The following is a 24000-nucleotide window of genomic DNA, read 5'->3' on the forward strand; positions in this document are numbered from 1 at the left end:
CTATCATGGGCTCGCTCTCAATGGGGTTACACCAAATCCCGCCCGCAGCTGCCCCATAGGATGCTGATTGGTGCAAACCACTACGCAAAACATAGTTTCACAATATTGGCTTTAAAAGTTTGAATGTCAACGTCATGTGTGTTGAAGTGTTCGTGTGATAATAAAAGACGGGCTTGTCCGTCTGAAATCGTGTTTAAGTCTCACCCATTGAGAGTGAGAGTCACGCAATTTAACCTCTTCACACGCGCACACGCCACACTTGCTATTTCACACGCTCATAAATGTTTTTTCCCTCTCACTTCTATTATATTTCCATAACTCGCTGCTTGCGGCTTGCCGTAGTTCGAGTCTGTCACAGGGTGAGCCCGCCCTATTCTGCCTCTGATTGGCTGACCGATATTCTTACCCTAACTTTAACCAATCATCAGTCCCCCCTGCCTACATCTAACCAGAGCTACATCTAACCAACCCAACGAAAGGCAACAACGAGTACCAACCAATTAGAGGCAGAGTAGGGCGGGTCATGGCGTCACTATACCAGGAAGAGAATGCATGTTGAAAAGTTCATAAAACACGAGAGACAGAGAAAGAAGTTGAAAAGTTTGAAGATTTTTCTGTCAGGTGAAATGCCGTGACACTCTTTTAACCAAAGCGGCAGGTCAAACGGTAGGTAACCACCTCATTTTGATCATACAAAATACGTTATTTTTATAGAATAAAATGCCTTATAGCCAGTCCAGGCAGGAGTGTAAACCAAAACACACACACGCACATGTGCCAGGGTTGCCACATGTCTGGAAAGTGCTTGAATTTAAAACAAAAAACCAAGACCTTGAAACTGCTTGAATTTATAGAGGCCCTTAATGTCTGAGTTTGAGCCTTGTGATCTGAACAAAACAGAAAGAAATTCACTTTATTTTTTTACATTATTGTTCTGGTTCTTGTTACAGTATCACTGAGAATAAATGCACTTTATTTTTTACATTATTGTTCTGGTTCTTGTTACAGTAGCCTATCACTGAGAAGAAATATATGGTGTTGTTGAGCAAAGGTGCATTTCATTATGTTAAGTGTTACTGATTCATGCTGATGTGTAAACATGACTAGAAGGGGAAACATGCACTAAAGGAAAAGGCTGCTACTGTATATGTTCTGTTATATTCATTGACATTTTATAAATACATTTATTGTATTTGTCTACATTTTTCTTGTTACAATTGTTTTCATTTCTACTTGTGCTGGTCAATTATGAACACTATATAAAATACCAGGAAACTTGTATTTAAGTTGCAAAAATAATTGGCTGGAGAGGAGCTGCCTGAATAATGACAGAATAAGACTGAATAATGATATCCGACAGTCTAATCCTACTGTAGACTTGGACTATGTGTATTCTATTCTTTCTAGCATTTGATCATATTTCTTGCATGTTCACTATTCAGAGTAAAGACAGAGAGAGAGCACAAGGAGGCCGACAGTGCAGGGAGAGCAGCTGGCATGGGGGTGAAGACTGAATAATTACATCACAACAGTAATCCTAATGTTAATTTAAATTGAGATATCCCTCTAAATCTACCCTAAAAAAGGGCCACATTTTTTAATAAATCGCATCCCTTCCCTTCTCACTCCTAACTTTGGCTGAAACTTGGCAGCCCTGGCTAACTACCCACTTCTTCTGTTGATTTGGTTCAGCCATGGCACATCTTCTTCTGTTGATTCCAAATGAACCGGAAACATTAAACACACCATTTATATGGGGCAGAGGATTTCCCCCCCAGGAGATTGCAAACAGCCTTCGGCTCTTCACTGTAATAGCAAATGTAAAAGCTTTTATGAACTGGATATTTGTTGAATCACTATTGTGGTATAAATCAGTGACAGTAGCAAATAATGTATATATGCAAATAAACCATAACTGAAGCTATGATTCTCCTCCCTCTCAGTGCACTTTAAGTCTAAATCTAAATCGGGGATTTGGGGGTGTGAGAGCGGAGGTGTAAACCAGCGGCTGGTCCTCTGTAAGCTGCTATGAGGAGAAATAATCCAACACAAAGTATTTTTCTGTATGGCAGATCTCCTCCCCACTAATCACCCTATTAGATGCTTCACACTCCTCTCCTCCTAGCACCTCTTGTCATCTCCTCATTCATTCACCTCTTCTCTTGAATTCTCAATTAGCTGGCATTATAGCTACCGAAGAAAGTGTTTAGTTGGGTCAGTCCTCCATCTCTCTCTCTCTCTCTCTCTCTCTCTCTCTCTCCTGTGAGGTGTCATACAGAAATGTAAACGTGGCAAATAAATCAGACAAAATACTGTCATGTTTAACCAACTGGAGAAGTGGAAGAACAGAATGAATCCTTTCAGCCTTTCTTGGCATCCGTATTTTGAAAGCCTTCACACCCCCCGAGAGAGTTCTGTTGAAAAGTGCACACACTCACCAGAGTGTGTGCACTACTGTCTCTACTGGACGCTATGTCCCATTACTGTCAGTTAGTCTACAGTATGGTATACCTATACCTTAGGGTTAGGCCCTAAGGTAAAGTAAACCCTAAGCCTTAGGGTTTACTTTACATTTAGCTTATTTCATTATATTTCTAGGCAAATTATCTCATTGCACTGGTAGATTTTCTTGCTGGTTTCAATAACTTTAACTTGATACATGACAATACGACTTCTTTCAAGAAACCATCACAAAACAATTAAGAAAATCTCAAAATAAGACACTTTCTCCAAGACGATTTCAATTTCTCCTGGGAAAAAAGTTATGTTTGTTTGAAACCGGTAAGATTATCTGCCAGAGAAGTAAGACGATTTCACTGCTAAAATCGTAAAATAAGCTGACAAATCTGGATATATGATAAAATAACTTATATAAGTTTGTCAGTTTGTACTGTGTTGCTAACCTTTACTCTCCTCAAAACCCCTATATGTTCTGTGTCTGTTTCTTCCAAACGCCTTGTCCAAGTAACATGAAAACCATCTGTGAGTCACTAATGAGGGAGAGGAATTAGTTCTGATTGGAGGACGCCCTTTTCTTCAATCAACCAATCATGGTTCAAAGCACAGGGGTATACAGCTGGGTTCATCTCTTAGTATCTCTCCACTGCAAGGGAGCTGCAGTTATAATATCGTGGAAAACTATTGAAACTGATGTAAAAAAAAGAAGCCATTCAAGCCTCTATCTTCCATCTGTGTGCAATCTCTCCGTCGCATTCTCCCACCCAATCTCCCCTGCAACTAAATAATAAACTGTTGCACACAGAAAGGAACAGAAAATTGAGTTTTTCCCTCACTATTCTACCAGGCCATCTCTCTCTCTCTCTCTCTCTCTCTCTCTCTCTCTCTCTCTCTCTCTCTCTCTCTGTTACCCCATCTCCTTGTTCCCTCCTCTCACTTCTGTCCTTCTCTCTCTCTCTCTCTCTCTCTCTCTCTCTCTCTCTCTCCTTTTTATATTCATAGGATTTTAAAATGTCTGTAATGGCCCTGGTAGATGCAAAACACCCCTTTTTCCGGTGTGTGTGTGTGTGTGTGTGTGTGTGTGTGTGTGTGTGTGTGTGTGTGTGTGATTTGCATATCATGGCTATGCTCTGATTGGCAAACTGGCAACGCAGAGCCCAGCGGGGCATTTTTTTATTAAAAGGCCCTACCGTGCTCTCTCTCTCTCTCTCTCTCTCACACACACACACACACACACACACACACACACACACACACACACACACACACACACACACACACACACACACACACACACACACACACACACCACATAAAACACACACACACACACACACACACACACACACACACACACACACACACACACACAGACTTAGGAACAGCCACTGGCCTGTATCAGAACCTAATGAATAATACTAAAGAGCTAGCGGTAGGGGTTCTTCATGTATTGTTCTGTAACGCCAAGAGCAATAAAGATTTTTATTACCATATTTTTATGGGCGGCAGATATAAGCTCTTATGGAATAGACAGATAGTTTATTAGCAATTCAATCCGGTGTTTATTGTCTAAAAGGAAGTGGCCTAGTAATTTATTAGGCCTATCTTTTACCGGTCGAGATGTATTAGTATTAGCTAAGATATTTTATTAGCCAAACATCCTGTTGAATATTATTATTATAAGGTAGCACAGTATTTCATAATCAATAACCTCACTGCAGTGTGTATACTGTAGGTCAACATAAGCTGGAAATTTCTACTAGAAAATAATGAAATATATTTAAAAAATGACATCGCTATTGCACAGTATTTAATTATCTAAAGTAAAGAATTGCTGTAATTTATGATCTCAAACAAAGTACTTTGCTAATGTGTTCTGTGAAGCAGAAGTAGGCTGAAGCATCTCGAGGGCATGATACATGGACGACCATTGACGCAAAATAAAATGCTATTTTTTTTAAGGAGAGCGGGCCGTCCACTTTCTTGGCAGCGTCTCTGGGTGCATCAAATAATCATTTTACCATCAGCAGGGATGAGAACTTGCAACTCCAGCAAGATCCAAGGAGATAGTGGGGGTTATAATGAACACAAACACCAAACACACTGTTAGACTGCTAGAGTTGTGACTCTACACATTCTTAAAAAAAAGTGTGTATATCACCCTAAGATGTGAAACATTTATGTCTTAAGTGAAATAGATCGAGCCGTTGTACCACTCAACCTAACTTCTTTCTTTTCTTTTATTAAAATAGGCTACCACAGAATCCGGCTTTAAACAGAATGAAAGGAAACCATTGACTGCAGGGTGAGCCCACAACATCAGGTACACGATTTGCCCGTTGGCCCGTTAAGCCCCCCAAATAATTCAAACAGTGGATGTTGAAGCAGCGGTGAAAAAGGCAGGGAGTGACTGCTGTGCCCCCAGGTCACCTGACTACTGTGCCCCCAGGTCACCTGACTACTGTGGCCCCCGAGTCACCTGACTACTGTGGCCCCCGAGTCACCCAACACTGCAGACAGGCGGCCGGTCTCACCCCAGCTTGAACCTCACATTTACCGCATGGCCCTTACGTAGGAGGGTCTTTTTTGATTATGAATCTGGTCAGCCCCTTGAAGAAAAGATCCTGTTGGAACGGTGTGAAAGGAGATGACAGCACTCTGAGGGGCCATAATAGTGTAGCGTATCTGCCTCTTCCACTGACAGCAGAGATCAATGCTGATCATTGCAGCTAATCCAGTAAGCACTACTGTAATGTTAATCCCCAGGGTTCATCTGCAATGATATTGTAGCATCGCTTTCTGGCAATCATAAAACCGCTATTATAATTTTGACGGCGTGTGTGTGTGTGTGTGTGTGTGAGAGAGAGAGAGAGAGAGAGAGAGAGAGAGAGAGAGAGAGAGAGTATGCCACTCTCTCTTAGCAAAAAACAATCAATGGAATGTAATACTGAAGGAGAGCGGCTGGGTTACAGCCGGCGATGTACTTTTGACTCTTTTGTCAGCAGTGTTACAGCTGAGGCTGACATGACTAGGGATGGGACCGATCCGATCCAATATCGGTATCGGGTGCCGATACCGACATAATTCACGGATCGGATGGGATCAGATTTTTTTTTTTTGCAATTCCAGCGCGGGCCGCACAGCTGGCTGTAATTTGCCCATGTATAATAGTATCCTTCTTTGCCTTGTATATTTTCTTAATTTTGTCTGCTTTTTGCAAGGTATATTAAAAAAAAAATCTTTAATTGGCCAAATCTTTGCCTATACTGTATATTCAAGAAAAATATCGGTATCGGAATAATATCGGTATCGGCAGGTAATTCAGGTATCGGAATCGGATCGGAAGTGAAAAAATGTGGATTGGTGCATCCCTAGACATGACTCTGTCAGCAGTGTTACAGCTGAGGCTGACATGACTCTGTCAGCAGTGTTACAGCTGAGGCTGACATGACTCTGTCAGCAGTGTTACAACTGAGGCTGACATGACTCTGTCAGCAGTGTTACAGCTGAGGCTGACATGACTCTGTCAGCAGTGTTACAACTGAGGCTGACATGACTCTGTCAGCAGTGTTACGCTAGGTTCACACAGGGCACCTACGCCTTGCCTTGCCTTAACCCATGCCTACGCCTACATACCTTGAGCTGGGCGTGAACCTATCACGCGCTTTTGTGATCACACTGGACGCCTATTCCACGCTGAACCTGAGCCGAGTCACAAGCGCTTCTTCTCTCTCCCGAGTGTTGTTTTTTTGTCACGTGTGGTCCCGAATTATCATGGGTAGGTCAAATAAATCTGATAGTGATATATTTAATGTGCTATTGATGCTGGATATGTATAACCAGGTCTCCTTCTTGGGTCACTGTTGTCATAGAGAACTGGATGCTGTTGTACTAAGTGGATTAACTTTTCATTGTCCATCTTGCTTCTTCGGTCGCTATTCTCTCTCCTGAAGATTTATTTACCGACGGGGAGAAAGCCCCACGTGATAGCCACCCGTGAATCACTCTCTCTCTCTCTCTCTCTCTCTGCTCAACACTGTTGTAGTAACACCATTTTATTTTGAAATTCAGTTGACTTTGCCATTTCCCACGGATATTGTCGCGTTTTTCCTTCATGGCTTGACAGAAAAGGTCTGCCTTCACGCGCCTAGTCAGCTTGAAAATAGAACTCACGCCTAAACTATAAAATCGGCGCAGCTCAGGCGAGGCGTGGGTACACGCATGGTTCACGTTGAGGCACCCTGGGTACACTGCCTCATTGACTAAAAAGGACGCCTGTTTAAAAGTTTGGGTAAAGGCAAGGCGTAGGCAAGGCTTGGGTGCTGTGAGTGAACGTAGCCTTAAGGTGCGTTCACACCGAGATATTTATTTTTCGCTCTGTCGCTCAAGTCAACCCTTTGGAATCGCTCTGTCGCTCTGTTTAAATCGCTCATCAACAGGCACACGAAATGACGGACATGTGGGGGCTATAACGTTACGCAATGTCATGCTGTTTGTCCACTACGAGCCACCGTCATTGTTTACAAGCTAAAGCCTATCAGCATGCTCCTAATGCGAGCTCCATACTGGTAGGACAGACTTCACTTCATGTCAGCTGTCAGCCTGTCAATGCGGTTTGTTGCCACACAATAAACCAGCGGTTTGTTCCAAGCCAGTGTGATCCTTGACTCGCTCTCATACGGCAGCCAATCAGCGTTGAGCGGCGAGCGACTGATGCCAGCGTATTTTCGCTCGAGTTGGGATATTTCATCTCGAGCGACGAGCGAATTTTCTCCCTATCGCTCTGTCTCTGCCGCTCGGACGCCCAGCGATTTTTCTCCCAGGCGAATATACGCTCAATCGCTCGTTTGCATTGACTTTGTATGTAAACTCGACGCCAGCGAAAAACTTTAATAGGTCGGTGTGAACGCACCTTTACAGCTGAGGCTAACATGACTGTCAGCAGTGTTACAGCTGAGGCTGACATGACTGTCAGCAGTGTTACAGCTGAGGCAGACATGCTATTGGCTTTCTTGTAGCTGCAGCCTTGCTTTGCAATGGTGACCTCATGCCACAATAATAGCAGTAGTAGTAGGGGTGGGAATCATAAGTTTGATCATGATGCGATCCGATCTGGATTCATTTGACAACGATGCGATTTTTGCCTATATGTTTTCGGGGATGTGGCTCTAGCTGTGGTATACGCAAAATGTACCACAGCTGTGAACCAATCAGATTGCTTGATTTGAGAGAGCCGTTTTATAATTTTGAATGATCCTCTTTAAAGAGTAACTCATGCAAAAACTGAAAGCTGTGGTGAAGCCCCACACCTAATGGTGAAAATTAAGGTACTGAACTGGCCATCTGCTATAGAGACAGTCGGCATGTGTGGGAACGCCCACAAAATGTTATACGGCTGGCGCGCGAGTGGGGTAAAATCGCCCATATATCTAAATGGGCTGACTCACCAAAGGAAGGTGCTGCGGCTCTACACTACAGGTTTGGGGATTCTAGAGCAGAACACAAGACGTCTGTTCAGATGTGCGTTTACTGCGGTGGTCAAATCCCCGATCTTGTCTGCCTGTGCTGGGCTAGCAGCTAAATTCTAACTTTGCTGAATGGATAGAACGGGAGATTTACCCCACCCTGACCACGCCCCCAGCCAGGCTGAGCCAGCTATCCCAGCGTCTATGACGAGACATCTTGGCTAGTCTTTGTGGCAGGTGATGTCACCTTATAGGCTATAGCAGGGGTGTCAGACTAATATTAGGTAGAGGGCCGGATTTGTTCAACTGAGACCTTATGGGGGCCGGATTTTTTTTTTTACTAAAATCAATTCGACTCATTTACCCATTTACTTCACAAAAGAAATACTGCTCTTTCCATTTCTCTTGAAACTGCCTGCATTCCGTGTCAACCTTTCTCTTTTTCGACAGCATCTTGTTGATTCCTTTGTTTTTTGGTAGGTAGCCGAATGCGCGATTCAATTCCAGCGTGGCATCATGGCGGCTTTGTTTACACCTGATGACCTACTGACATACTTCCTTGTAGTGCAGGTTAATTAACTTATGAATGAACTCTTAGCTTGCTTATTAGCCACACGTAGTTCATGATAATGGGGTGCAAATTTAATAATAATAATAATAAAAAAATAAAAAAAAATAAAAAGAAATAATAATATTCCAAAACATCTCGCGGGCCGGATGAAACCTGGGCCCGCGGGCCGTATCTCTGACATCCCTGGGCTATAGTGTACAGGTGGTGACATCACCTGGAAAGACCAGCTAATAGCAGATGGCCAGTGCAGTACCCTACAGGCTTCACCACAGATTTGGGTTTGGGGTTTAGTTACTTTTTAAAGCCAAAATCCGGCAACACTAGCCTAGCCTCCTCCACTCTTTCCTGTGTGATCCCTCTCCCAGCCGCCAGCTATTGCGGTGGCGACATTAGCAGCACCTACTGTTCGACTAAGGTACTACTGTACATCTCCCCAAACGCCCTTGCCTTGGCGTAACCGCTCAACAATCATTTGATTTATCGGATTGTATACTTTGCATCTCGAAGATCATTTTACGATAATTTCCCAATCGCCGTTAATCACTAAATCATTTCACCTCCCTCCCTCTGCAGAGGCAATTAGCCGGCTTTATGAAAATCAAATAAACTAAACTGTTAAAAAGCTTCCATTCGCTCACAAAGGAGTAGTGATGGATAATCCAGTACCAGCTTGGTTCATAGCATGGCTGCGGAGAGCCTTAGTGCCTATATAAATCCATAGCAGCTGAAACAGTGAATGGTGGTGTCAGTGCATGTGTGTATGTATTTTGGTGTAAGTGTGTATGTCTCGCTCGCCAGTTGACAGGCGGCCCGGGGGAAGGAGAGACGAGATGGGTATTATGCAAATGAGGCCAGCTGTTTGCTGCATTGGCAGACTCCTCATAACTCTCTTCTGGTGCGGCTGGAAGCCATCGGTGGCACATTCTTTTTTCGCTGGTTCATTATTTCCTCTGAGAAGATATTTCTCTATACTTTTATGTACAGCCCTCTCAGTGTTTTCCTATTCTCTCTTGTTTGCTTGTCTATCCATCTGCATTGTTACACTGACGCACAAACAAGCACAGCTTCAAAAGCGTTTGTTGACTTCTACACAGAATATGAGTTTGAGGTTCGGGATCCATAGTTCAGTAATCTGTGATGAGCAAACAAACAAAAAACTGTTTCCAATCGATCAGCCTTTCTAATATTTCGCCCCTGATTATTGCAGCCAGTGATAAATTGCATCATCCTGCTATCATCTGTTGGCCCTTTTCTCAATTTGATCTCTCCTCTTTCTCCCTCTGACTCTCTCATCTCCTTCCTACCAAACCATATTATTTTTTATCCATATTCTTGTCTGGAAAACATCTGCACGCGCACACACACACACACACACACACACACACACACACACACACACACACACACACACACACACACACACACACACACACACACACACACACACACACACACACACACACCATGCGCGTAGCCACGGGTGCGCTAGGGTGTGCAAATGCCACCCAGACAGGCCACTGGCGCACCCAAAAAAATGGGGTAAAAAAAGTGTTTTGTTTTGTCTGCAAAACACATGTCAACGCTGTCATGCACTGTGTCCAACTGTCCGCCTGCAAGTAAATCCATAGAGAAAATAAGTAGCAAAGAGCGTTCCCATCTGCAACGAAAATCACTTCCTTGTTTGCCTGAGACGCATGTGTACCCATGCGTCTCAGGCAAACAAGGAAGTGATTTTCGTTGCAGAGAGGTAACCCTCTTGGAACCACTCTTGCTGGTTCCTCTCGCTATGGATTTACTTTGAAAATGACAGTTTCGCGTACTTTGGATTATTATTTGATGATCGCATGGTGAGTACACAAGTCACAACATGTATGTGATTGTTTCTAGCGCTGTTGTGTGTGCTTTTGGGGGAATGAACGGCGGTAGCATATTAGAGACTGCCACACTACTGTACTATCTAACTAGCGTTAACAGTACTAGCAGCCCCCATGTATCACTGTCAAACGCACTTTCTAATGCACGCCACGCACAGTGAAGATGTTGGCGGCGTGTCCCTTCGCATTTAACGTTAGCCAGGAGACTTTTCAGTCATGCATCTGCATGCGTCTCAGATTTCTAATAATATACGGGTCCACACGAACATGCCAACCAAATTTGCGTTCTTTCCCGACTAGAACACTCATTGGAAAAAGTAGGTGAGACTTTTTTGAGATACTAAACAAAGTGGTTTTACATGTTGCCAAAAAATACAATTTAATTGACTGCTTCTACCTGCTAATAATGAGTGCGAAAAGGAGCAAACAACACACAAATATTCCTCTAAATCTGGTTTGAAAAGACCCAAAAAAAAATTGCCGGCGGCCTCGCGGCCGCACCAAATGGTCCGCCCCCTGGCACACCCTGGCTTTCTGTGGCACACCCAATGAGCCGAGTCTGGCTACGCTACTGACACACACACACAAGAGACAGACAGGCACACACACACACACACACACACACACACACACACACACACACACACACACACACACACACACATGCACACACAAACACACACACAAGAGACAGACACACACACTGATGGTGTCATCAGTGATGTCATCAGTGATGATGTCATCAGTGATGATATCATCAGTGATGTCATCAGTCTGTCTTACGAGAGAGACTGAGGGAGAGGGAGAGAGAGGAGAGAGAGGAGAGAGAGAGAGACTGAGGGAGAGGAGGAGAGGGAGAGAGACTGAGGGAGAGGGAGAGAGAGGAGAGGGAGAGAGAGGGGGGAGACTGAGGGAGAGAGAGGGGGAGAGAGACTGAGGGAGAGAGAGGGGGAGACATTGTGCGTGCCAATAGGGCAGGCAAGGCCACACAGCAGCCGAGCTGCCGGACGGGCAAGCCCGCGTAGCAGGCGAGCCTAGGAATCGAGCATGCGTAGCACGCGATATACCTAGTACTGTAGAATAGCCTAAATGTGTGGAGATTTTGGATAATTTTTCTGTTTCTCCAACTTTTCCCCCCACTTTCTCAGAGGCAGAAACAAAGAAATGCCTTCAGACAGACTTTTGTTTCTCTATTAATGTAATTAATTTTGCCGTATCAAAACCCAATGGGCTCACCGTCCAGATAATACAGTCAATGGTGCTGATCCAATCTGATTTTTGTAAGTGTTACTACTCACATTGTCATTTATGAATACCTATATATTGTCCAAATGAAAGTCAAGTAATTACTTTCATAGTAAAAAACAAAACAAAAAAGCATTCTCACTATTTTATATTGTTTTATACTTGATTACACTAGTTTACTTTTACTAGACAGGGATATACACTAATATTTTCAAGCACTGGTTCCACGGACCACCAAGCGAGTACATTTGGACCACCAAGCGAGTACATTTGGACCACCAAGCGAGTACATTTGGACCACCAAGCGAGTACATTTGGAGCCAAATTACATTTTTGGTGGCTTTCGTAAACATCTCATTTCAACCCGCTTGAAAATTAACGAATGAGGACGGCCTGTCCTCCATTCCCTGTCATTTGCATGTTGGTCTCCCTTCCAATAATCTAATATATATAATATAATACCATATAATAGAGTATAATACAGTATAATAAAATAAAATAAAATAAAATAAAATAAAATAAAATAAAATAAAATAAAATAAAATAAAATATAATATAATATAATATAATATAATAGAAATGAAAACTAAATGGTGAGCAAACAACATGAAAGAGATAATGGTCAAAAGTCTGCTCTGTGTGTGTGTGTGTGTGTGTGTGTGTGTGTGTGTGTGCGTGTGTGTGTGTGTGTGTGAATATACTGCTTCTCGTTCTCATCCTCCATAAGTGTTGAAAGTAAAATATATTTTAATTCCCTCTGCCTTGCCTTCTCAACGCCATATGCTCCAAGCTTCATCTCAGACTCATTTGGAGTGCTACACACACACACATACACACACATGCGCGCGCGCGCGCGCACGCACACACACACGCACACACACGCGTGCACACACACACACACACACACACACACACACACACACACACACACACACACACACACACACACACACACACACACACACGCCAGCTCTATCAAAGCATGGGAACAGCTGGCCTGCTCGATATGGATGACTACTCGCCTGTCAACTAGTTTCTCTCTCTCCCTCTCCCCCTCTCTCCTACACACACACACACACACGCACACGCACACACACGCACACACACACACACACACTCACACTCACACTCACTCACACACACACACACACACACACACACACACACACACACACACACACACTCACGTACGTCATCAAGCTTGGTGTTTCTTGCTGTTTTTATAAGGAGAGTGAGACAGATAGAGATATAGAGCCAGAGAGAGAGTGATAAAGACAGAGAGAGGGATAGACAAAGAGAGAGAGAGTGACAAAGACAAATAAAGAGAGAGAGAGAGAGAGAGAGAGAGAGAGACACACATTCAAATTTGAATTTGAGAGCAGGCCAGAGATTGAGCGAGGGAGTCAGAAAGTGGATACGAGCCTTGTGGAGGAGTGTGAGGTGTCAGATTCATTTGACATTGCAATTAAATAAATTACCCAACTGTGAATATTCAGCTCAGTAATAAAGTGCTCTCTATTAATTATGCTCAAGTAGTGGGCATAATGTTTAATGAAATAAGAGGAATTAAATTGTAATTCATGTGAAGGAGGGATCACAGGAGTCCTTGTTACCATGTTACATCCGAAGCTCACCTAAAGCAGACGCTCATAAATTCATTCGACATGCTAGGTTTGCCCCACTAGGCAAGACTGATACTAAATACTAAACCTAACATTAAAATGTTAGGTGCTTCCTAGTTGGCAGATGGGAAATGGAAAGAAATGCACGACTGGGTAATATTACAATTCTGAGGCTAAACATATATCAACAATGCATTTATATACCGGTATGATGAAATCAAACCAAACTAAATGGCATGATATCTAAAAAATAATTGGCCTTGGATTGAATTGGTCCACACTGTGCCAACTGTCACAACAGTAGCAAGCAGATGCTGTCTGCAAATGCTGTGGGAAATATTGTAATTATGGCTAGAACCAGCTTGAAACTTTTTGGAACTCTAAAGAACCAGTTCTCAGACACTTTAGTTGTTTCAGAGAAGGCTGATACAGTGCTAGTTAACTCACTGTGAGTTAGGTGGACATTCAAATTCACCGGTGTTTCAACTGAGAAAGTGAGTAGATAATGAGTATAGGCTACTGTACATAAGTGAGTAGATAATGAGTATAGGCTACTGTACATTAGTGAGTAGATAATGAGTATATGCTACTGTACATTAGTGAGTAGATAATGAGTATAGGCTACTGTACATTAGTGAGTAGATAATGAGTATAGGCTACTGTACATTAGTGAGTAGATAATGAGTATATGCTACTGTACATTAGTGAGTAGATAATGAGTATAGGCTACTGTACATTAGTGAGTAGATAATGAGTATAGGCTACTCTACATTAGTGAGTAGATAATGAGTATAGGCTACTGTACATTAGTGAGTAGATAATGAGTATAGGCTACTGTACATTAGTGAGTAGATAATGAGTATATGCTACTGTACATTAGTGAGTAGATAATGAGTATAGGCTACTGTACATTAGTGAGTAGATAATGAGTATAGGCTACTGTACATTAGTGAGTAGATAATGAGTATAGGCTACTGTACATTAGTGAGTAGCAGCATATTAGCATTGATATTTACTTATAATCACTTAGTTCAGTTGAGTTTAGCTATTGTTTTCATATTGTTATTTGTTTTTCATTGTTTTCACAAGGTGGGTGTTGTGAAGCCCTTTAAGACTGTAACTGTGATTAAGTGCTATACAAATAAACTTGACTTGAATTGAACAGCATGAAGCTAAAACTGCCAAAATGATCTTACCTCCCCTGTGTGGCTCAGATTCAGTTTGGGCAACTTATTCTTCACATTCACGGTGTTTCCTCCGTATGCCTGACTGTTGCTGTAGCCCTCTGTGGCCACCAGAGGGGGTTTGAGCTGGGGAGAATCACTGGGCGCCTGGTCCTGGCCATCCATTGGTCGGACGTATGCGGTGGGCTTCTGCTGCACCGGCATCGGCTTCCCCGATAGGCTACCGGGCGGGAAGGTGGGCGTAGTCAGTCCAGAAGTGGGAGTGGTTAGACCGGGAGTGGGCGTGGTCAGAACCGACGTGGAAGCCAAAGGTGAGAGGTGAGAGCCTGCCTCGTTTTCGAATGGGGACGTTTTAAAATGTGTAGCGCCCTCTGTGTTTGTGGAAGATTTAAAATGGCTGCCTTCCATGGTGGAAGATCTGAAATGGCCACCATCTGTGAAAAAGAAAACAAAGAAAAAACAAACATGAAAAGTTAGGGGCTATTCTCCCAAAACCAACCAAAGAAACACCTGTCATTTAATCAAAATCTAGTGATTCACTCACTCTCCCAGATAGACGACGAGGCCAATCATGATCAAAGCAAATTATGTCTAGCTCGGTTGTTTAGAAATCAATCAAAACACATCGTTATCTTCAGATGCAGATGTTACTTTTCAAAAATCATCTAGCCAAAAAGTGATACAGGTTTGCAAATGCAACAAAACAAATTAATCATGAATATCAAAACATCTGAATATTAAAAAAGGTTAAAGTGCCATGGTTTTGTTGTACATGTAAGATTGGCAGTCTACATTGAATCGCTAAGCTCCATGCATACTACTGTACATAAATGAGTCTGTGCCACTTCACAGCCACTTCTGGGGTTTGAGGGCGGGTCTAGGGGGGTTGAAACTTAATGAGTGACAGGTCTAGCACCAATGAGAGAGCGGTTGGAAAAATGGGCTGGGCCTTCCCTGTCGTCTGATCGCAAAGTTGTTACTGATTGGGGGAGACTGAATCCACCACTGGCCAATCACTGGCCAAGTGAACGGTTCACATCTGACCCCAGCTGGCTGAGGGAAAGTGTCCCAGACCCAGAGAGAGATCTGCAGCATGCAGTAAAGTAGTGTATCAGCGTAAGAAGTCTCATGGGTCTGGCGTTGTCGAGACTGAATTCGCAAGATTACAATCACATGGGAAATCCATCTTGTCGTGCTTCAAGCTATTAGCTTAACTCAGTTCTAGCAGTGGGCCAGACCAATCAGAGTCTAGGGGTAGCTATGGGCGGGATTTAAGTGAGCCCGTGATAGACGCTGATAGACCGGTGGTTCATCCAATCACCTGCCAATTATTTTTTGAACCCGCCTGGTAGGGCTGTTCGATTTGGCCTAAAAATAAAATCTCCGATTCTTTCTCTCAAAATTAGATTTCCCATTTCGATTTTAATTTTTTATACTATTATACTTCCCCAACGATTTGTTACCCTGGCCTGCACAGCTAAAAAAAAAAAAAAATCTCATAAGTGATACAATTTAGACTTTTACTCTGAAGGCAGAACAAACGAACTTCCTGTCTATGCTTGGCACAGGTATGCCTAACTTCCTGTCTGTTGCTTGCTAACCTGCAGGGTCAGCAACCTTTTTGAGGTCGAGGGCTACCTGAAGGGTAGAGAGTCATGTGGGGGGCTACCTGTTGAAATCGGCTCGATTTACCTTTAAATAATGAGTATTATGCATTTAATTGAGACATACACTCTTTTCTTTCACCACTCCTCGTGAAATTAATGTTTTTTCTTTCGCTTTTCTGCCATTGTTCTTGCTTTCCATCATTTAGCTTAGCCGACTGATATAATCATTGGCAGCTGGCAGTCGCACTGTCGCAGAGTGAATGACGTAGTGACGTAATGTAAAACTAAACATTGACCCCAGCCCAGACGGATCGAAATAGTTAAAGTCCCTGGAAACCAAAATCCACAAAAACCTTCTAACTATTACATTTAGGGTCTTATGTGAGTAATTGTGTGCCTCAGAAAAGAGAGAGAATTACTTTCAACCCTAACCCCAAAAATCGACACTTTTCTACAAGGTCTGGATTTCCATTTCCTCATTGAAGAGAGAGGAGGGCGCGGTGCTAAAATGCATGATCTTATCACGTCATAAGATTTAATCGAATCACACACACGCATGCACGCACGCGCGCACACATACACTAACACACACACACAGTAGCGCTGTGCACTCGCAGCGCAGCGGCGAGTGTGTTCGCCGAGCAACGCGCGAACACACACAAGCCGTTTTCACACATGCGTACAGGAAAATTGCCTGTAAATCAATATCGGCCATTTCCCGGAATTTCCCTTCACACCTGAGCGCTCAGATGTGTGAATATAGCAGCGAAATTGCCTGTATTTGAGGGGATGGGGGGGGGGGGGGAGCACTGCAGAGCGGGTGGGGAGTGACGTGTGCACTTGGATGGGGAATCCTCCTTATTTTGGGGGTCGGCAAAACTCCGATGGTGAAATAAGTTCGCTTGTCACACAATAAATCACACTCATTGACTTAAGAGTATGTTGTATCCTTCACATTCGCTAACCAGTCTTTGAACTGAAATCTTTGAAGAAGTAGGGATCCCTGTCGGAGAGAAATAGCCTGGCTGGTTCGATGTTTATCCGTTCACCTGCGTTGCGTTGAAGCACTTTTTACAGACTGGCTTCGTTTGATGTGTCCGGGCTTGCCTTCGCTGTCAGCAACGTAAGCAAAATACTTCCACATTTCGCTTTGTGCATTTGCTTTCTCAACAAGCAACAAAACCCCTGCCCTTTTGGAAACACTTTGCAAAGACGAGGTCCCAGATGGTTCTCTGTAACAAACCTTCTGGCAGTGTCAGGTGAATTACCGGTAGACAAGTTTCATGAACCACATTCGTAGGACTCATGAAGCTGGAATAAACGTTACCTGCTGCAATGAAGTATCAAAGTATATTGGTATCCTTAGGAAAATCAGAGGTTTGGGTATAATCTATCACAGTGGTTCTCAAACCTTTTCACATCAAGGACCCCTACAGACACAAATTAGACCACGGACCCCCATTTGATAAGATTTTGTCCCAGGGTCCCCATCTGATAAGATTGTTGCTTTCAGATGTTTTATGACAGAAAGTCAACATTTAGGTCCCCCTCTAAAACGAGGTGATTAATCTCAAGGGGTTTTCCTTCAATAAAGTACAATAAACATCCTGTCATTGCATTACTTGTAATTATAGTGAAAATAAATTATTCCCCTTTTTTGCTGGGCCCCCCCTGGAACCCATTTAAGGACCCCTGGGGGACCCCACTTTGAGAAGCACTGCTCTACCATACTTACTAGTTTTCACTCGTAAAACTTTCTTCAAGATTTACTTTCTGCTAACAAATAAATGTGTGTGTGTGTGTGTGTGTGTGTGTGTGTGTGTGTGTGTGTGTGTGTGTGTGTGTGTGTGTGTGTGTGCGCGTGCGCGCGCACGTGTGCGGCTCTTTTGAGGTGAGAATTCACCTCGGTTTTATTCTTTTTAAAAGCCTTTCTATGGAAGTCTTACCTGGGAGAGGGAGGGTTTTGGAGGGGTGGGACGAATGTCTTCTCCCAGCGGAGGACGAGGAGGAGGAGGAGGAGGAGGAAGAGGAGGAAGAAGGGCTGGAGTCTCCCTTTAGGCCCAGTTCGTCTTTCAGCGAGCTAAACAGTTCCTCGTGCCTTTGCATCTGCTGCTCTTCCAACGAGGACAACTTGCCTCTTCCGCCCGTAGCTCCCGCCCCCTGGCCCTGGCCTAACCCCAGAACGAGGCTCGCTCCCTGGGCGCTCGCTCCGTGGCTTCCCCTGGACCAGTCCATGGAGCTTCGCGACTTCTTGGAGCTCTGACTCGACGACGGGGTGGAAGCCGGCGGTTGCATTGAGGTGACGATCCTCTTCTCGCCACCTCTTCCTTCGAAGAGCGTCGTCTGGTGGGACTCGATCGTGGCTCTCTCTGCTGTCGAGGCGGCCGGGGGCTGCGGGTTGTTGCCCGTGCTGCTGCCTTTGGGGATCCCCACCAAGTGGCTCTGGTTGGAATGGCTGGTTAGAAGGTCTTTCATCTCCTCGTAGGAGCCCAATGTGTTCTGGACCCGACTGGCCAACGCATCGCCCTTATTAGTCTAGGAGGAGGGGAAGAGGAGGAGGGGAAGAGGAGGAGAGGAAGAGGAGGAGGGGAAGAGGAGGAGAGGAAGAGGAGGAGAGGAAGAGGAGGAGGGGAAGAGGAGGAGGGGAAGAGGAGGAGAGGAAGAGGAGGAGGGGAAAAGGAGGAGAGGAAGAGGAGGAGGGGAAGAGGAGGAGGGGAAGAGGAGGAGAGGAAGAGGAGGAGAGGGAGAGAAAGAGAAGAGCACTAATTAAGCCTTCAATTCTTTGTCTAGTGAAAATGCCTCTACTCATCTGGAGAGAGACAGCGGGAAATAGATAGGGTGAGCACTGAGCAGACATCTGAATGAGATGATTAATTATTAAACACATGGCACCCTTAAGAAGGCCATGGAGCAGCCAAATGAATAGGGCAGGTGGCAGGTGCCATTATTAGCCTGATCCCAGATTCTCACGGAGAGCAGGGCTGCGTTCAAATGGTCTTTTTTGCTTAGGAAGGTAAGAACCTAACTGAGTGAAATGACCTGGAAGTATCTAAGTGGCAGCCATGATAAGAGCTCTAAATGCTAAGGAAAGGAGCTTCAATGGTTCCTGAATTAGCTCCTTTAGCATAAGATACACTGGACCATCCTTTACCAAACGAAAGCCAATAATGCCGTCCCACAATTCCTTGCAGTAGCAAAGCGACGCACCATTCGTCCGTTCACGGAAACAAACAATCAACATAACTTGCTTGTAACGGATAAAAACAAAGTTTTCTCAGCAACCGAGCAACTGAGCAAGAAACTGATTCCACCATTGAAATCAGTGCGACTTGTGCTAGTCAGCTAGTGTTTCAGTGGCTTTTTGAGTAATCATTACGTAATGTGAAAATGTTGAAGCACCAACTACATGCAGACTTCTGTAGCCTCGTGTGAGTGCAGTCGCCCTTAGGATTCCCCTGCCGGTTGTCTTTTCCCAAGCCCTTCTGCATTCTCCTGCATCTTTCCTTGACCTCGTGACCTTTTCCAACGAGGTCAAGGAAAAGTGGTTGGGAAGAGGAGTTAGGACTTTTTGGTAACATTTTCTATGAATGTCATGTCTATAATGCATTATGAGCACATTCATAAGACGTTGTAATGGATTTATAAGGCTTTATAAAACTCTTTATAAATGTTTACAGTCCAGGGTTGATAACTTTGGGTACCTGGCTGGAGTGAGATTTTGGGTCATGCGTACTGGCACTTAATCACATGTTCGTGTACATGACTCAATTCACCATCAGCCTTTAAAAATAAGATCAGATCAGATAAGATAAGATAAGATCAACTTTATTGTCGCCGAGGGGAAATTTGTCTTGGGCAAAAGTACAACCGTCAGCTGTAGTCACAAGCAGTACAGTATCTCAATAGAAACGAAGCAAGGTAACACTAAGACACACACACACACACACACACACACACACACACACACACACACACACACACACACACACACACACACACACACACACACACACACACACACACACACACACACACACACACACACACACACACACACACACACACACACACACACACACACACACACACACACGACCAACAGGCAACACAGTATATTGCATAAGGTACAGTGGAAAGTTAGACAGTGAGTAATAAAAACAATCATGATATTGCACACTCCTAATATATTGCACATATCCTATTAGAATAAAAAAGGAAAGTAAGAAATACTGTACTGTACTGCAATTAAAAGACAGGTGAGCTGCGCTCATAAATCAAATTCCTCGCAATGTTACAAAAGACACACTGGAGAATATATAAACAATATAAAAATGGGCAAAATATGCGCAAGCCCTATGAATTGAGGTAGCCATCAGTCTGACCACGTAAGAGGCATCACGTTATGAATCGTCCGCAGACATCCTCCCTATATATTATAATAAAATTGCCTAGGGGCGGTCAGGTATCGGTCTCAGTCACGATTTGCATCACGTTTTGTGTCATGTCACTATGTGACATCGGCCAGGCTACACCTAGTGTACTGTGCATAACTTGTAAATTAACAAGACAACCAACTTCCCTCGGAAGCTTGAATCTTGCTTATGTTTGGCCCTTCCCCCCCCAATGCAAACTACAGTAATAGGAAACAGCTTCAGTCAATAACCAAATAATAATGTAATAACAGGCAATGATCCATGGAGAGGCCTTATTACTGAGGAGGGAATACTGTGCGTGTGGCGTGTGTGTGTGTGTGTGTGTGTGTGTGTGTGTGAGAGAGAGAGAGAGAGAGAGAGAGAGAGATAGGCCATGCTCAGATACACTTCAACACAACCTTACAAATTAATGTAACACCACCCTAGTATTTTCTCTAATAGAGGGCAATGTAAACATCATTTGAGGGTAGATTATTTCCAAGTGAGGGTAATTCATATCCATGTGATTTATGATCATGATAATCGGGCTGCTCGTTGGTCTGAATGTGGTCTAAAGTGGTCTGAGCAGGTGGAACAGAAATGTTTGGTTCCCCGGGGAAAGCCACACAACCAACAGCAAAATTAAAGTGACCAGTAATGCTAAAGAATGTAGAGGTTTAGACTCTAAACCTCTAGTTTCTTTAGCATTACTGGTACATACTGCAGAGCTAAACCGGTGTGTTGTCCTCTAAACTTTAGAGGACAACACCGGTTTAGCTCTGCAGTCTGCACAGAGCCAGTAATGCTAAAGAAACTAGTTTAGAGGACAACACACCGGTTTAGCTCTGCAGTCTGCACAGAACCAGTAATGCTAAAGAAACTAGTTTAGAGGACAACACACCGGTTTAGCTCTGCAGTCTGCACAGAACCAGTAATGCTAAAGAAACTAGTTTAGAGGACAACACACCGGTTTAGCTCTGCAGTCTGCACAGAGCCAGTAATGCTAAAGAAACTAGTTTAGAGGACAACACACCGGTTTAGCTCTGCAGTCTGCACAGAACCAGTAATGCTAAAGAAACTAGTTTAGAGGACAACACACCGGTTTAGCTCTGCAGTCTGCACAGAGCCAGTAATGCTAAAAAAACTAGTTTAGAGGACAACACCGGTTTAGCTCTGCAGTCTGCACAGAGCCAGTAATGCTAAAGAAACTAGTTTAGAGGACAACACACCGGTTTAGCTCTGCAGTCTGCACAGAGCCAGTAATGCTAAAGAAACTAGTTTAGAGGATAACACACCGGTTTAGCTCTGCAGTCTGCACAGAGCCAGTAATGCTAAAGAAACTAGTTTAGAGGACAACACACCGGTTTAGCTCTGCGGTCTGCACAGAGCCAGTAATGCTAAAGAAACTACCGTAGTTTAGAGGACAACACCGGTTTAGCTCTGCAGTCTGCACAGAACCAGTAATGCTAAAGAAACTAGTTTAGAGGACAACACACCGGTTTAGCTCTGCAGTCTGCACAGAACCAGTAATGCTAAAGAAACTAGTTTAGAGGACAACACACCGGTTTAGCTCTGCAGTCTGCACAGAGCCAGTAATGCTAAAGAAACTAGTTTAGAGGACAACACACCGGTTTAGCTCTGCAGTCTGCACAGAACCAGTAATGCTAAAGAAACTAGTTTAGAGGACAACACACCGGTTTAGCTCTGCAGTCTGCACAGAGCCAGTAATGCTAAAGAAACTAGTTTAGAGGACAACACACCGGTTTAGCTCTGCGGTCTGCACAGAGCCAGTAATGCTAAAGAAACTAGTTTAGAGGACAACACCGGTTTAGCTCTGCAGTCTGCACAGAGCCAGTAATGCTAAAGAAACTAGTTTAGAGGACAACACACCGGTTTAGCTCTGCAGTCTGCACAGAACCAGTAATGCTAAAGAAACTAGTTTAGAGGACAACACCGGTTTAGCTCTGCAGTCTGCACAGAGCCAGTAATGCTAAAGAAACTAGTTTAGAGGACAACACACCGGTTTAGCTCTGCAGTCTGCACAGAACCAGTAATGCTAAAGAAACTAGTTTAGAGGACAACACCGGTTTAGCTCTGCAGTCTGCACAGAACCAGCAATGCTAAAGAAACTAGTTTAGAGGACAACACACCGGTTTAGCTCTGCAGTCTGCACAGAACCAGTAATGCTAAAGAAACTAGTTTAGAGGACAACACACCGGTTTAGCTCTGCGGTCTGCACAGAACCAGTAATGCTAAAGAAACTAGTTTAGAGGACAACACACCGGTTTAGCTCTGCAGTCTGCACAGAACCAGTAATGCTAAAGAAACTAGTTTAGAGGACAACACCGGTTTAGCTCTGCAGTCTGCACAGAGCATAAACTCACAACCATGTGGATTGAAGTGTTCATCACGTCTATCTCATGCCTGTAATTCACTCTCTGTCTTATCTACCGTGTCCGCCTTCAATATATCTTTGGTTTGTTTTACAGTCTAATACTAATAAAACAGAATACACCGTGAAAATAGTCACAAACAAAGAGGTCAAGGAATGAAGGCTCTTTTGCAAAGGAATGACACAAGAAAGTAGGGAATTGCATTTAAATACTCTTCTTAACAGATGTACACGCACACGCACACACACGCACGCACGCACGCGCGCACACACACACACACACCGTGGCGAGCGAGCCAAAGTTAGCTGTGAATAAATTAGCCCATCTCTTCTCCATCTCAGGCTCATGAATAAAAGATTTGGAACAGAAAACACATTTACAGACGAGCAAAATGGAAAACAGAGGAGAAGGGGAGGCATGAATACCTACAGTATGTGTGTATGTGTGTGTGTGTGTGTGTGTGTGTGTGTGTGTGTGTGTGTGTGTGTGTGTGTGTGTGTGCGTGCGTGTGTGTGTGTGTGTGTGTGTGTGTGTGTGTGCGTGTGTGTGTGTGTGTGTGTGTGTGTCTGTGTGTGTGTGTGTGTGTGTGTGTGTGAATAGAGCATCCCAAATAGCTGCTAACAGCATAGCGCTCTTTAACAGGATTAGAAGAGGGATTAGCTAATAGCTGACAGAGAAAGAATACTGGAGCGAGGACGAGAGTGACGGACAGCCGGATAGACAGGAGGAAAGAAGACAGATAGACAGGAGGAGAGAAGACAGATAGACAGACAGACAGGAGGAGAGAAGACAGATAGACAGGAGGAGAGAAGACAGATAGACAGACAGACAGGAGGAGAGAAGACAGACAGACAGGAGGAGAGAAGACAGATAGACAGACAGACAGGAGGAGAGAAGACAGACAGACAGGAGGAGAGAAGACAGACAGACAGGAGGAGAGAAGACAGACAGACAGGAGGAGAGAAGACAGATAGACAGGAGGAGAGAAGACAGATAGACAGACAGACAGGAGGAGAGAAGACAGATAGACAGGAGGAGAGAAGACAGATAGACAGACAGACAGGAGGAGAGAAGACAGACAGACAGGAGGAGAGAAGACAGATAGACAGGAGGAGAGAAGACAGATAGACAGGAGGAGAGAAGACAGATAGACAGACAGACAGGAGGAGA

The 24000-nt window shown here is 44.0% G+C and overlaps 1 protein-coding gene across 1 annotated transcript in view; it reads right to left on the reverse strand.

Moving 5' to 3' along the window:
- Nucleotides 1-24000, reverse strand: part of aff2 (AF4/FMR2 family, member 2) — a gene marked incomplete at both ends in the record, with an annotated part of 184678 nt that overhangs the window by 105175 nt on the left and 55503 nt on the right. The window contains 2 exons of the mRNA XM_083651808.1: nt 14431-14852; nt 17972-18560. Of these exons, the coding sequence (XP_083507934.1) occupies nt 14431-14852; nt 17972-18560 (1011 nt within the window). The remainder of the gene's footprint in view (nt 1-14430; nt 14853-17971; nt 18561-24000) is intronic.

The sequence above is a fragment of the Poromitra crassiceps genome, assembly GCF_964638095.1.
Source record: "Poromitra crassiceps genome assembly, chromosome: 15".
Taxonomy (NCBI): Eukaryota; Metazoa; Chordata; class Actinopteri; order Beryciformes; family Melamphaidae; genus Poromitra; species Poromitra crassiceps.